This window comes from Lissotriton vulgaris, chromosome 6 (genome assembly GCF_964263255.1).
Source record: "Lissotriton vulgaris chromosome 6, aLisVul1.2, whole genome shotgun sequence".
Lineage (NCBI taxonomy): Eukaryota > Metazoa > Chordata > Amphibia > Caudata > Salamandridae > Lissotriton > Lissotriton vulgaris.
In genome coordinates, this window is record NC_141694.1 from 1,377,153,759 (window position 1) to 1,377,169,696 (window position 15,938).

A 15,938-nucleotide genomic window follows, 5' to 3' on the forward strand; every position below is an offset into this window, starting at 1 on the left:
CAGGTTAGATTTCTTCAACAAAGGTTTAACCATGGCTATTTTCCAGTCCAAAGGGACTGTGCCTGTTTCAATCGAAAGATTGATCAGGTTGATGACTGGAGACTCTAAGGTGGGCATAACTAGCTTCAGGGTGTTGATGGGAGCAGGGTCAAGAGGAGAACCACTTTTGATTGAGTTGAGGAGGGAGGATAGGTGTTCCTTGGTGAGCAAGGTAAATGAGGAAAGCCCAGGGGTGGAACTAGGAGGGGGAAGAACAGCTGTCGCAGGGATGTCGGGACTAGAAACAGGAGGGAGGGTCAGAAGAATATTTTGGATTTTCGTGTGAAAGAAGAGTGCCAGTTCCTCACAGCGAAATTCAGATGCTTGGTGGACCAAAGGGGGGTCAGGGGGTGTCAACAGGCTTTTCACAATTTTAAAAATCTCTTTGGTTGAATTAGGGGAAGGGAAGATTTTTTCGGTGTAAAAAGATAATTTTGTTGCCTTTAGCGCGGATTTATAGGCTTTAATTGAGGCTCTATATTTAATTTTCGTCTCCTCCCATACCCTCACCGGCATTTTTACAATATTTAGTTTTTCATGCCGCAGAGTTGTTTCCATTTTGTAAATGCTGCAATAAATGAGTGTTACCGTTACCCATATAATTTGTACTCTGTTTATCGGCCTTGGAAGGATGGAAAGCTGTGTTGGCTGTCGTAACAGTTGAATTTGTGCCATGCAGGTCACACCTGAAGTTCATATCTCACTGAGCAAACTAGCTTTGCCCTGTGCAAACTACCTAATAGTAAAGGATATCCCTACAGAACTTATCCCGATACTCAAATCTGCTACTTAACCCACAAAACCTCTTTTCACTGAGTCTGTCTGACCTCCCTATACAACCACTCACTCCGATATGGTATATACACTCATCCTTTAAAGCGGCAGTGGTTTTGTATTCTTGGGGAAAAACCTCTACAACTGAACCTGCTTCCCCCTTCTAACTAATGCCTGCTGTTGCTGCTTCTGTTCCTCAAAGTACGTGTACATCTCGTCTTCAGTTGCCTAACTCCTTCTCAAACCTAGTCTGCTCAAACCCTTCTAGTCTGACCTGCCCAACCCTCACATAACTCAACAGCCATCAAACATAGAGCTAACGTCATCTCTGCCATCTAAAACCACATCACATCAGTCATTGTACTCCTAAACTATCTTCTGCGTTTGCCACTGTTGACCACCCTACCTTACTTTGCATCCTCAAGACCCTTGGTAATACATGCTCTGCATTCCATTGCTTTTCCTCCCTCACCACTACCAGCCCTGCCCTTTATTCTCCCTTTTGCAGGTTCTTTCTCATTCCTGCTGTCTGTCTTTGTTGTGTTTTTCCCATCTTTCTTTTCAACTTTCTCTTCGTCCTCCATTCCCCCTTGAGTGTTTTTTCTCTTACTCTGGGTTAAAGTCTGATGAGGAAAATAAGTGACGGTTCCCAAAAATGAGTGCTGGTGGGCCCCACATTTAACCACCGCCTCAAAATAAGCACTTTCGGCACCTCTTCATTTGCGGACACCTAAATATTATTCTGGATCCTAACTTTCTCACCCCTCCTGCCATCCTGGCATCTTCATCACCATTGCAACCACTGTAGCAGGATATTAAATCTTTAATGTAGGCAGGATCTGTACTCATATCATCTTCCACCGTCAAATCATTGATGAACTCATTAATTGTAAAAAAACAACAAAATTACCGCCTTCACCGGTAGTTAAGCAGCACAAGCACTGTGGTGGCAGCATACCATGTAGTATTGAATAGTACCTTTTTAGCTCAACCTTGGCCTACATAGGTAGGTCTGGAGTAATGCACAGCATAAGAGCAGTGACTTTGCACTGGTTGTATGTGTGCCCGGAAAGGGTACAGTATAGGGATTGCAGTACTGTGTAGTATGTGTGTGGTTAGTGCATGTACTGTATATAAATATGCTTGCTGGGAATACATTAAATGAGATGTAGTGCTTTGCAGTGCGCGTGCAATGGAAACTTGTACTGGGTGTACGTGTGCTTGCATGAAGTACAATACATGAAGGGTGGAAGTGTTGTGCAGCGCACATGGTGAGTGTGTGTTTATGAATAGCATACCCTGGTACAGAACAGAGAGGCTACAGTACTGAGCAGTACATGCAGACAAAACGTTTGTGTTGTATGCATGTTTCTGTAGTGTCACAATGAATGAAGGTAACAGTACTGGAGAGTAAGTGTGCTGTGAAAGTACACTGAGTGCACGTGTGCCTACAATGGTGCATTACATGGAGGACCCCGGGTTCCATTTTGGGAAGCCCGAGCCAACCTTGTGAAGACCTAAGGAGGAGAGGAATCCGCCTCCTGACAAATGTGTGTATTGCTGCATTCCTGTGAGCTGTGTGAGCCACTAGCATGAGGAAGGGACTCTCCATTTACACTTTAAAAGGTTGCTCTTTCACTCTGTGATAGATCACAAAGAAGGGGCTTGGTCAGATCTCAGGAAAGGATATGTGGCTGATAAAGGAACCATAAAGAGTAGGACTGGGAGCCTGAGATTAACCTTTGGATGCACATATCAATGTAGCTGACATCCAGCTCTCTGGCCACTCCCATGAATTGTATTGTAGGTCAACCAGCTTCTGAGACTTGGCTTGCTGTGACAGACATCCTTTTAGGAGCTAAAAAGAATAGGAAAAATGTACACTTCAGAAGGAGTAGAGCCCCAAAATCAAACTTCAAGACTCAGACTGTAAATCACATTTGGTATCTGTAGAAAAGTACTGTAAGAAGGGCCCAGGTGGGCTGTGTGAGGAAGGGAAACTCTGTAAGACTTCTACCTGTGACCAAGACTGCGGGCCACGGCCTGCTAGTCTCCCTGCTGTGCGAGGAGACATCACCCAGGGACAACCAAGATGACCTCCTGCTTGCCTAGACCACCTGCTTGCCTAGACCAGTGTGCCCTGTTAGGAAGAGGAGAGCGTTGAAGGGACTGAGGTCCAGTGCGGAGCACTACTATGAGGACTGTCTGTGCGAGGTGTGAGGATTCGGCTTTTGCACCAGTCGGGTTCTAGCCAGTGTTCAGGACTGTTTACAGCGACACTCATATGCCAGGACAGGGCTGCCTTAGACTGAGCCTTTCAATGAGCGCTGTGTGGGGAGCACCAGCCCTTATTGCTTCGTAGTGGTGACCCCATATGCCAGAGGTGGCCATCCTGGAAATAATTGTGTGACCAGCATGGCAGGATTTGTGAGCACCTTTCAGCGACCCCTATGTTTCAGGAGGGGCTTCCGTGGTGTTAGCAAATGCTCTGGAGGAGTCTACATTGTGCCTGGAGGTACCACAGCAACCTCATATACCGAGACAGGCTGCTAGTGCTAGTCTGCCAAGGATTTCAGGCTGTCGCATGGGATTAAAGGGAGGCTTTGGAGGACTAAGGTGAGCCCACCCAATGAGATCTGCCCTGACTGACCTGTGAGGAACAGAAGCATGTCACGTCCTTGCGGTACTCCAGTTGGGATTCGAAGGATACACCCCCCACCCCTCGCCCCCACCTCCCTCCCCTCACCCCCACCTCCCTCCCCTCACCCCCACCTCCCTCCCTCACCCCCACCCCCCCAGTGGTGGAGAGAAATTGTCTTACCACATCTTGGCGAGCTGGATGTTGATCTGATCGCTGGGAGAACTAGATGTGCCACTTGGGAGACTTGGCCTTCTCCAGCTGTGTGCTGCCGTGTGTACCGCAAGCAGGATCTAAACTCATATGGGCCTGCGCTTGGGGCACCCGCTGTAAGGCCAAATGTTTCTATGCTGCAGGAGCGGGTAAGACTTTAACTGGCCCTGTGGGCCCCAGGGAATTCGCTGCTGAAGGTGCTGGGGCACCATAGACACTTTTGACTACTTTCTACAAGTCAAAAGGGGAACTCTTGAGTACGGCCTATTAGTGAGCATTCCCTGGATGCAGCCACCAGTGATTGGAGAATAACCATGACCACATTATAAGCAAGATTGTGGGACAGGGATTTGCCTGACCACTACTAGATCCCCAACATCAAGGGGTATGTGTTAGTGCTTGTGAATGTTGTTATTCCTTTGTATGTGTAGAGTTAGAAATAAAATGCAACTTTTTCTTATAAAAGAAAGTATTGGACTGGACATTGATTTATTGTTCGTGCTGTGTGCACTTTGAGTTGTGAGTTGTGCTAGCTTACCTGTACCTACATCCCCCCCCCCCCCCCCCCAACCCTGATGGAGCCTCTGACTGCGCGTCCACAGCTACCACTCGGAGTCCAGTGCAGAAGGGGTACATCGCCCAGTTACCCAGGATCCATACTTAGTAGGTCGGGGACATCAAGAGTAAAAGGCCTCAACCACCACTGTTGGGCCCAGTAGCCCCTGCGTGCCCGTGGTGGCCCTATGAAATGGGTTCTGACTTACTCAAATTAAATAAATATACTAATAGTCAAACATGCATATTTACTCTCTGTGGTTGGTGATTTTTAAGAAACTGGAGGAGGGGTAGAAATGGCACCTCCTATTGACTGTTTATAAGGTGTCACACTTCTCTCGGGTGGGTGAATAGGATTTAGAACCAAGGTTAAAGGGTATGCCAATGAAGAGAATATATTTTTACATTGACTTGCCTGATAGGGTTTTTTAATCAATGAAAATGATTATTTACAACTAATAAAATGAAAATGTACCTTCTTGTAGTGAAGGGATTTAGCTAATCATGAGGTGTTCAAAACTCATTATATGGAAATATATCTTTAGACCTGTGATACAAACTGCAGCTTCTCATTGAAGGAAAATCATGTTTCTTCTTTACAAGCAATAGCTCAATTGAGAAAAGACGGGAATACAAATATTAGTCAGTTCATCTTGGCGTAATGTAGAAATGGCAGAAAATCAAAAGGGATGTTTGTTAGAAGAGGCTGAAAATTGTTCTTTTTATTTAGGTGTGATAAGGGCACACACGCTTACATTGCAGAAGTAGCGTAAAAGGTATTAAAATACTGTAATAATGGTACTTGAGAAGAGGATACGGCACTCTGTGATCAGGGAGTGAATGACATTATATTGCTTAAGCTTTTATGAAAGTAACAACATGCTTTTAAAGATAATACGATCTACATTTTGGGAATTGCACCAGTCTCCATTTTCTGCCAAAGTGCCTTCCTTTTGTGGAGTAATTTAATGCTGGTTATGGAAAAGTGCAATTTAAATATGACATAGTGTAGACATGTCTGTTGTTTCTTAAGCATCGCCCTGAACAAATATAAGGGCCTTTTGTCTTCCAAGAAGAACTCGGTCCTTTGACCCACAACATAATCGTTTAATTTATACAAATGGAGATAAAAGAACTGAAATAGCCTTTATTCTTTATTTATGTCAACAGTGTCTCCATTCAAGAGTGTGTCATAAGCAGAGGACTACTTCTTTTGTTTTTTTCTGCAGTTCATGTGTTTCCTGCTTAACATATGACACAGAGGTCAAGTACTCCTGATAGCCAAACTTCTACATTTTATAAATATATTGTCACTTTCTGTAAATAGTCCTCCTCTAAACAAACTTTATTGAATTCGTGGAGTCCTCTCACACCGAATAAAGTTGATGAGAGGAGGAAGGCAGCGTACGAATCTCTGAGGCAAACGCTGCATCGTGCTGAAGCCTGGCTTGCCCGTGCCCGGTCGAGACATCTATGCTCTGCCAAACATCTCCCAGTGGTCTTTGGCAGAGAGGCTGACCTCCACTGCTGTGGATCATTGGGATTTGCAGAACAATGGTGGCTTTGTTTGGGTGTATATGTTGCTTCTATGACAGGTGAGAAGGAAGCTCTACCAGGTGGAGGACCTGATGTCTGATGTAAGAGGGCCACAGATTCAGTGCCCTTAGTACATTCCTCAGGATTGTCCCCCTGTATGCTCCTATACATCTAAGTATTATCCACGGCCTCATAGGAATGGCACAATTTTATTAAAGCGCCATAGATGTGAATATTTAGAACCAATGTGATCAGTGCGAGAGCTGTGATAATTCTGTGGCAGGTTTATCATTGACTTTATGGTTGAAATCTTTCTAATGATTTAAAAGTGCAGAGATATCAATAGTCATCGCCTACATCCACAGGCCGGTGGGGAGCAATAAGCCAAATTTAACTCCAACAGAAAGGACAGAGAAGAAAAAGAGAGATATGCCTTCATATTTTTCCGGGGGGGAGGGGGGGGTGGGGGGGGGGGTTTGTGTCTCGGCAAAGTATAGTGTAGCGACAGTAGGGGCATCTGTCAAGTGTGTGTTTAGTCATCCTTGGAGGGAGGCGCTTTAGTGAGTCGTAATGCTTGGAGATAGCTCAGGTGTGTGAGCTCTGCAAACTCTGTGGATAAGAAACCTATGGTTTTGCCCCAGGTTTTGTCAAATTTGGGTAGTTTGTGTGAGGCTCGCCGTAATCTTTTCCACATCTCCCACATCCTGTAGAGCCAGTCTAGGCGGGTCGGTACCTCTTCAGTTCCCCAACTGGACAAAAACACCTGCTTGGCAGCGCCCATTGCTAGGGTAATCGCTCTCCCTCGGCAGGATTTAGGAGGACATGTAAGGGCATTGGGGAATCCTACCAGTGTGTATGTCTGTAAGGTAAAAGGTGTCTCTGTCCTGTAGGATCGAAACCCAGTATGTTTGTATCTTCAGGCAATGCCAGAAAATATGTCAGAGGGTGCTAGGCATTCTGCATCTGCTCCAACATAAAGCATCCCCTCCCGGTTTCCACCTTGCAACCCTAGCGGGTGTGTTATACCAGTAGTTTGCTATTTTTAAGAACATTTCCTTGCCCGTGGTGCTGCAAGAGGAGGCTCTAGCTCTATGTATGATATCGTGCAACTCTCTAGGGGAGAATATGCGCTTCAGTTAAGACTCGCATCGGCGCTGCCAAGGGGAATTAAAGCTCTGTCTAGGAGTATTCAGGAAAGTGTACATATCCGATAGCAGGCGCCTATCAGAGGTCCGAGTTATATACCACAACTCGAACTTGGTTAGGGGGCGGCTATTGCCAGTACGCGTTTATGGGAACTCCGAAATCTGAGGTAAGGCGAGTAAATTCCATAACTCCCTTTTGGTCAGAAAGATCTCCAATTCTTTTGAAGCTGGCCTCTTGCCAGTGGAGGTATCCGTTTCCTGTTCTTGCCGGAGGGAAATCTGGGTTGCCTATTAAGGGAGTCAGAGGTGATCTAGAGGTGGAGAGGCCACACAACTCCTGGACTCTATCCCACACTCCAAGGGTGGTTCTCAGGATCAGAGATACTTAGACTCCGAGTTGTCGGTGCAGCTTAGGGAGTCATGGCACTTTCCAAACATGCATGCCCGCTATTGAGCAGTCAAGTCAATAAAGCACCAGTGCTTCTCTGACTCCAATTTTTACCACTCGATCATATATTGCAATTGTGCCGCCTGGAAGTATCGCTCCAGCTGCGGAACGCCGAGCCCTTCATCCTCCTGTCTCTGGTATGTCAGCTGTCCAGCAATCTGTGCTCTCTTCCCACCCCATATGTAGCGCAGATGAGATGCTGCAACTGTGCCACCAGCCGAGTTGGGGGCCGAAGAGGGAGTGTCTGCATTACATATGGAATAACCGGCAAGAGGGTCATTTTGATGGCCGCCATCTACTTAGCCACGATATTGTGTGCCTTTTTCCAATTCAGGAGTTCCCCCTGATCTTAGCCAAAAGTAATGAGTAATTCACCTGACCGGTCTTGTCGAGCGTCTAGAATATCTGCAGACCTAGATATGGGACATCTTCGGAAGCCGAAGTAAATGGGAACTGTGATGCTAGTTGCTGTTGCTCAGCTTTAGGGAGGGTCAAACTAAGGGCCTGCGTTTTGTGGATGTTAACTTTATAGCCGGATGCCTGGCTAAAGGTTTAAATTTTGCCCAATAAGGGGGGCAGTGAGGTCATTGGCTGCGTAAGGAAGAGTACAACATCGTCCACGTAGAGTGATATTTTATGCTCATTCTAATCCCTAGGAAGTCTGTGTTCTGGCAAATTCTCTTCGCGAACAGCTCCATAGAGAGAGCAAAGAGCAGGGCGATAAAGGGTACCCCTGCCGTGTCCCCCTCCTGAACTGAAAGGGTCAAGAGGCAACCCCATTCTCCCTGATCCGCGCCTGCGGGTAGTTGTATATGCATCTACCCATCTCATCTCATAAATTGGTCTCTGACCCCCAATCTGTATAGCACCTGTTTCAGGTATGGCCAGTGGACCCGATCGAATGCCTTCTCGGGAAGCACTGTGAGTCGCTGAGTACGCTGGAGTTTGTCCAAGAGGTGACACATCCGCCGAGTCCCATCACTACAGCTACACTCCAGGATAAACCCCTATTGATCTGGGTCCACAAGTCCCTGCATGTAGTGCGCCAGTCGAGCTGTAAGTACACTCAAAAAGACTTTCAGATTGACATTTAGTAAGGATATGGGTTGGTAGAACCTCGTCCAGATGGACATCTGCATCCAATTTAGTCGCATCCATGGGGGGAGGGTAGCCACCGGTGCATCCTGCACAATGGCCTCAGCCACCCCCAGATCCTGTCTGTCTACTGTGTAAAAGTCTGTGTAAAAAGTCTCAAAAGTAGCAGCGATGTCAGTCCGACCGAAGAATCTCGCCCTGGGAGTTCTTGATCCCTACAATACAACGTGCGTTTGTTTGAGAGCGGAGCGTATTTGCCAGAAGCATCCCGGCCTTGATTCCCCCCTCATAATAGCACTGCTTGGTGCGTAAAAGAGAATACTCGATCGTAGTCCAAGGCCTTCAGCTGCTGTCTTGAAGCATTAAGCTGCCGCCTAATTTGGACCACTCCTGTGCGGCAGTACACCCCCTCCAGTTCTTTGATCTGCGATTCCAAGTGCTCCCACCTGAGTCGAGCTGTCATGGTTGATCTCTAATTATGTCTGAATTGTTGCTTGTATCTCTTTAATGTTAGCATCATATGCTAGCAGTTTGTGGTCTAGTTTCCACGATCTCTGTTTTGGGGGTCCTCCGGTGAGGTTCAGCTCCAAGGAAATCGGCAAATGACCTGAGTACGCAGAAGCCCCATACGTGACCTCTCGTATGTCCCTTGTGACCCGCGGGGAAGTAAATTATATGGGTTTTGTGTCCAGCACCTTCCCTGAGTTTGTACTTGGTGGAGTGGGCTTAGTAAATTATATGGTTTTCTTTGTCCAGCACCTTCCCTGAGTTTGTACTTGGTGGAGTGGGAATAGTAAATTATATGGGTTTTGTGTCCAGCACCTTCCCTGACTTTGTACTTGGTGGAGTGGGAATAGTAAATTATATGGGTTTTGAGTCCTGCTCCTTCCCTGCGTTTGTACTTGGTGGAGTGGGAATAGTAAATTATATAGGTTTGGTATCCAGCACCTTCCCTGAGTTTATAGTTGGTGGAGTTGGAATAGTAAATTATATGGGTTTTGTGTCCAGCACTTTCCCTGACTTTGTACTTGGTGGAGTGGGAATAGTAAATTATATGGGTTTTGTGTCCAGCACCTTCCCTGACCTTGTACTTGGTGGAGTTGGAATAGTAAATTATATGGGTTTTGTGTCCAGCACCTTCCCTGAGTTTGTGCTTGGTGGAGTGGGAATAGTAAATTATATTGTTTGAGTGTCCAGCACCTTCCCTGAGTTTATAGTTGGATGAGTTGGAATAGTAAATTATATGGGTTTTGTGTCCAGCACCTTCCTTGAGTTTATACTTGGTGGAGTGGGAATAGTAATTTATTTGGGTTAAGGGTTTAGCACCTTCTCTGAGTTTATACTTGGTGGAGTGGGAATGATAAATTATTTGGGTTGACTGTTCAGCATTTTGGTAGAATATATAGTTGAGTGGGAATAGTAAATTATAATATATGAATGTTTAGTATTTTGTGAGAGTATATATAATGATATTAACTATGTTTAACTCGTGTTGTATGGTAAAATTATTATAACAAAATTAATTATTGTAATTGTTAGTAATTAAAAATAAATTAATCAGTCACAGCATGTTTTAAATATTTTATTATTTTCAAAAAGTAGGTAATAAAATAAGAAATCAGAAAATAATTTTATTGACATTTTTAAATGTTATCTGTACATTTTTATTTTCATGAAATTAATTAAAAATATTTACATTTTCATCACAGTTGCACATTTGTCTATAAAAATTATTATTGCAAGCATAATTTATTACAATTATCTTTAAGTAATATTTATTAAGTGTACATTTTTTTGTTCATTTCACAGTTTTTAGTGTAAAAATAGATTTATTTGACAAGTCATATACAACTATTTTTATAATTTTTTAATACTGTGGTAGTATTTTTAAATATTTTGTGTAGTACACATATTTATAAACATTAATACAAAAAGGTAGGTTTTGTTAACATTAATATAATATTTACATTTGTGTTTTTTGAAATAAATTATTAATATTATATAACATTAATAATAATAATTTTTACAGATACAGTGCTAGTGTTTTTAGGTAAAATATTGATTTATACAAACAGTAAATAATAGTAATATTAATAACAGTATTGTATATTCATACAGTCATGTAAGTAATTTTTAATAAGGTAAATGTTTGTTTATTTAATGTACAGTCATTGAAAATAACATATAGTACATTGGAATCATTTTTATAACAATGTTACATTTTTGTTTAATTTAAAAAAATACAATAGTTACATAATGTATATTGTAACATGTGTGAAATAATTTTAGAATGTTATTTAATGTTAATATAAATGGGACTATTTGTTTGTTTGGGACTATTTTGTAACCGCGCCATGTTATTTTGGGTCATTTCCACTTGGAAGAGCTCGCGGTTGGAGGCTGCTTCGCATGTGGAAGGGTAAGTTTAATTTTAAGTACTTTATTTAAGTTATATGTTTAGTTTGAGTGTTTGTGGAGTGTGTGTAGGTTTTCTCTTGTTTGGTAGTTGTAGGATGTGTGTGTTTTAGGCGGTAGTTACGGTTATCGTTTTGGTTCCGGTTTACTAGTTTTGGGTTAGTATGCTGATGAGGTAGGAATAGGGTTAGAAATGTAACTTAATGTTTTGTATTATGTTTAATAATGTTTTAAATTGTATGTTGGGTTGCATTGTGTGCGGGTGGGTATGTTTTTTTTCTATTTTACAGATTCTTCATGTGGATGTCGTTTTTGGGAGAAGATTGCGTTTTTTTCGTAAGAAGGGTCTCTATTATTTTTTAATATATTAGAGACACACTTTCTAACATTTTTCGGTTTTTCCAGGAGCGTTTTTTTATCTTTTACACTATTTTCAGGTTTTTAAAGGGTTATCGTTGGATCTATTATGGAGAAGAATCGTTATGGATGTGTTTTTTAAAATTTTATTAATATTACATTTCCATGGAGCGTTTTTTCTGTTTTTGTGAACTATTTTCGGGTTTTTAAGGGTTTTCGAGTGGATAGTGTTGGAGAAGAACATTTTTGGATTTTGTGTTATTTTTGGATGATCTCATGTGGATTGTTTGGGTGGATTACTTCTAAGGAATGACTTATTTTGTTACAAAGGTTTCTCTTCAGCAACAAAGTGAGTAAGTATTTTTCATTCTTTTTGGGTGTGATTGTCATGTTATTTTTTATGTAATTTTATGGTATATGTTAGAAATTGTAAGGAAATTATTTAGATATATTTAAATACTTATATTAAATATATTTGAATAATTTTGTTACAGTTTCTAACCTGTTTAATATGTATATTTTATGCTTACTATTTGAATAGTGTAGGTATGTGAGATATGTTTAAAGAATTGTTTTAGCTATGGTAGATAGGTATGGTAGGTCTCTGGTAGTTGGGTATAGGGTTACTTGGCTTTGTAAGGTGTTGTACATTTTTTTCGTTTCTTTAGTTAGTTTAGGGCCTATTTGTGTTATAGATTGCTCCATTCGGAGTTCTTGGTAGCTTTGCTCCTTTTGTAATGCTTGAAAGAGTTTATGTAGGATTAGGGAACCTCTGTCTGTACCTGCTTGGAAAGCATTGTGCCATCCTTCGACAGCGTTGTTGCTTTTAGCTTGTTTATTTAGTGTACTTAGGTTAGACGTTCTTTTATTTTATTTAGTACCGCAGTATGAATTTGTTGCTGTTTGTTGGGTAATAGGGCATATATGAAGGCGATATGGCAGTTTTTATAGTGTCCATGGATGGTGTATAAATGGTAGAATGGTTTTGGGCATACTGAGAATGTGCCGTCCATCATCCATGTTTCGCACTGGTGTAATTTCACCATATTGTCTGCTGTAGCAAACATAATTCTTTTTTCTTTAGATGCATTGTCATATATGATGAAAGGTTCGTTATTATGGGTTATTGTTAGTTCAGGGGGAATTTGGACTTGCTCAAATGTTTTTGGGGCAGGTGGTATAGCTGTAGTTGTTCTTTTTTGCCTAGCTAATGTCTTTTTTAGAGAATCTATAGAAGGGAGTTGGCTTGCTGCATGTTGGGGGAGAGTTCTTAGATGGTCTTTAAGAATAGTTGTAGATGGGCGGTCTGTGTTAGTGCTTGCTTCTTTTAGTGAGTCAAGCATTTGTCTAATTTCTATTTCTGTCACGTTGGGAGGGTGGTTATGTTCTGTTGTGTTAGTTACAGTTGTTTTCTGAGTAATAGCACGACCATAACATTTATTACTGTAATATTTACTGCATTTCCAAAACACTTTCAATTGATGTTGTTTTTCTTGGGTATATGTATAGCCTATATAACAAAGAAGCATTTTGCCTTTCTGTGAAGTTACAAATTTAGCTTCTTCTGTCATTGTTCTGGTTTCTTTCTACAGTAAATAAATGTTACATAGAGAAATTTATATTTGTTTTACGTTTATCATTACATTTATCACATTTTCACAGTATATTTACCAGTTTTTCATTTGTTTGGAGGGCTGTGCTCTGTTTTTTGATGCTTTTCTTCTGTTTCTTTTGTTGATGGCTCTGTTGGTAAAAGTAAAATCATTTATTGTATATGTTTTGTTTACAGTTATTGGATTCCTTTTTATTTGGACGTTTTCTTTCTAAGTTTTGTTTTATAAGTTGTCTCTGTTATTTCAGTTTGTATACTTACTTTGTTTTTAGAGTTGATAGGTTTGTAAATGTTGGCCTTTTTTTCTTTAATTGTGGTATGTCTGCAAAAAATGGTAAAAATGAAAGAAAATGATTAGCTTAATGTTTAATTTATTATTTGTAGCTATTAGTGCTAAGCCTAGTAGTTTATGTCAGGCAGGTACTTACTTTTGTTTTCTTTATCCTTTGTTTGATGGTAGCAGCTTTCTGTTCTGGTGAAAATTTGGCAGAGTTTCCCCTTCACGTTTTGTAGCACCAAGTGGTATCTAATTGTGTTTTTACTTTCTTTATATAGTGTTTCAATTATGTGTTGGTTGATTCGATTGGTCTATTTAATTATTTGGTGTTTTTTATTGGTTATTTGCGATATTTTGAATTTTTTTGGTAGTTATGTGATTCGTTTTGTTGATGCTAGGCAATGGTTTTATATTGTGGTGCATTTATTTTTCATTCTTTTTATTTAATATTGTTTTGTAATGTGAGCTGTATAATGTTTTATATGATTATATTATGTGCACTTATTGTATTATAAAAATGTTTTATGTTATAAATGTTGCTGTGTATTTGTCTTATTGTAGTATGTTATATTTTATATAAGTATGCTGATTTATGTTACGATTTACAGTGTTTTTTCCTGATATATTCATATATTTATTATGTATAGTGAAGTCGATAATTTGATTTAGCGATATTTTAGTGGTCTATATTTTTGTTTTCGATATTTTTGATTATGTCTTTGTGTGTTGAAAGTCGATATATTTTATTTGCGATACCTTTTAGGGTTGATAATGTTTTCGATGTTTTTTTGTTGCAATATTGTTGAGTCGATATTTGTGTAGTTTTATGTTTAAGTATTGGGAGTCGATATTTTTGTACTCGATATAATTACGTCGATAATTTTTGTACTCGATATTCGGTCCGTCGATATTGTATCAGGGATCCGTTAATTCTTACCGCCAGAGTATATTGTACCTTTTCACAGTATTTTTTTCTGTGAGAAGTACCCTGGTGGCATCATGTGAACAACAGATATAGCTGATTCATCTAAAGTGATTTTGCAACTTACATACATTTGAATTAAGAATACACTCTGAAGAATTGCTCTTAGTGTACAAACCACACTCTTGACCCCTAATATGTAACCGAAAACTAATTTATCTTGTATAGTAAAATCTAAACTCTCTGGGGGATAGTGCCAATTAATGATGTTGTGATTTAAAGTTTTTTACTGATAGAATGTAACATGTTTGTGTTCTCTTTTCTGTAGAGCTCTTTAGCAAGCATTCACACACAGTTCCTGGCAGCTTTGGAATCACTTAAGGTGTTCTGGGATGTTCTTGATGAAATTGATGAGAAGACTTGGGTTCTGGAGCCAGAGAAACCAACTCGAAGTGCCACTTTGCGAAGAATTGCAATAGGTAATGAAAACCAGAATGCAATTTAGTGCGTGAGCTAAACATAGCATTTATTCTGTTTGTTTGTTGCATTATAGCACTTAACGCAGCTTTAGGGTAGTTTCATACCACTAGATGTGAGACGGAATGGCTTGTTGCCCGTAATTATGGACTTTTAGCCAAAATACACAGTTTCAGGAAGTAAGCGGAAAGTGCCAACATGTAATGTCAGCTACTAGAATGAAGACCAATGGTCTTTTTGGACATGTGCATTTTCTGTCTTTTTTTCTTATTTAATTTTTTTACTTTTTACATTTCCTCAAGACCCCTTACTGGCAAAGAGGCGAGGGAACAAACCGGTTTCCACGAGAAATGGCCTTAAATTTGTTTGGGTCTTCCCACAAAAAACTTGTCAGTTTGACATCTGGCCAACTGGTACAGCACTATTAATGTGCAAAATCGAAAAAGGGGGTGCTGTACTGTTGGGGACTACTCGCTTGCAAATATATCCTAAAGTCGACTGTGTGCTTGATCGTACGCCGGTGCAGGACCAACCACACAGGGAAATGTGATCAGTGCATTTCAACCTAACATGAAATACGTTTTTGGGATCTTGTTCATCCTCTTGACAAGCATATGTACTGCCATAGAGGGGAAACAGTTGAATAGAAGCCAGGTATGCTGCCCTGGTACTAGCAGCACGACCTGCATCGAAGAGTCATTCAAACAAAATATTTTGAGCTGGATTCACCTTTGAAAGAATACTGGCTCTTCGAGCGTTCATCTACCTCATGGGATACTTAGAAGTAGTTCCTAATGTTGTTTGCATACAATTGGTATCCCGATAACTGCTGAGGATATTCAAAAAGGTATGATGTGAACATTAAAAATGATTTGTGAGATAAGTGAACTCAAAGACCTCTGCAAGCAGTGCTTTCGAGTCAGATTAACGTCGTGGGTTTAGCTTGATGCAAATCTTTGAGGCCAGTTCCTCCCACCCCACTGATCAATAAAAAATGGTTGAGGAGTGTAGCATAATTGGTGAGCTCAAAATCTAAGGGGAAGTCAGTGAAGATGAGAGCATAGACTGTTACTCACTGGTAAGAATAGTTATTCTGTAGTATTCATCAGTTCGGTCTTAGCCCGGCATCAAGGATTTAACTCTAATGGCAGCCAAATTCTAGTATATTGGGCTGCACAAGAAAGCTTGAAGATATAGCTTAGTTTTTCTAAATTTCAAATTGGTTTCGTTTTTGTTTTAAGAAAGATTAAACTCAAAAGAACATAAGAATACAAAATAAACACAAAATGTACCTAATTAAGGGGAAGTGATTCCATTAAAGTAATTGTCATCTGAGTTACACATTTAAGTTGAGGTCATGAGAAGTAAAGTAAAGTAATTTCAAAGATATTCAACTATCTGTATATCTAAACATGTCAACCGGGTGTCTTTTTCG

General features: G+C 40.7%; 1 protein-coding gene across 1 annotated transcript in view; it reads left to right on the forward strand.

The window, feature by feature from the left end:
* FANCL (FA complementation group L) overlaps nucleotides 1-15,938 on the forward strand; it is a 306,249-nt gene that overhangs the window by 191,886 nt on the left and 98,425 nt on the right. Inside the window, exon 8 of the mRNA XM_086927492.1 lies at nucleotides 14,355-14,505. Coding sequence (XP_086783618.1) covers nucleotides 14,355-14,505 — 151 coding nt within the window. The remainder of the gene's footprint in view (nucleotides 1-14,354; nucleotides 14,506-15,938) is intronic.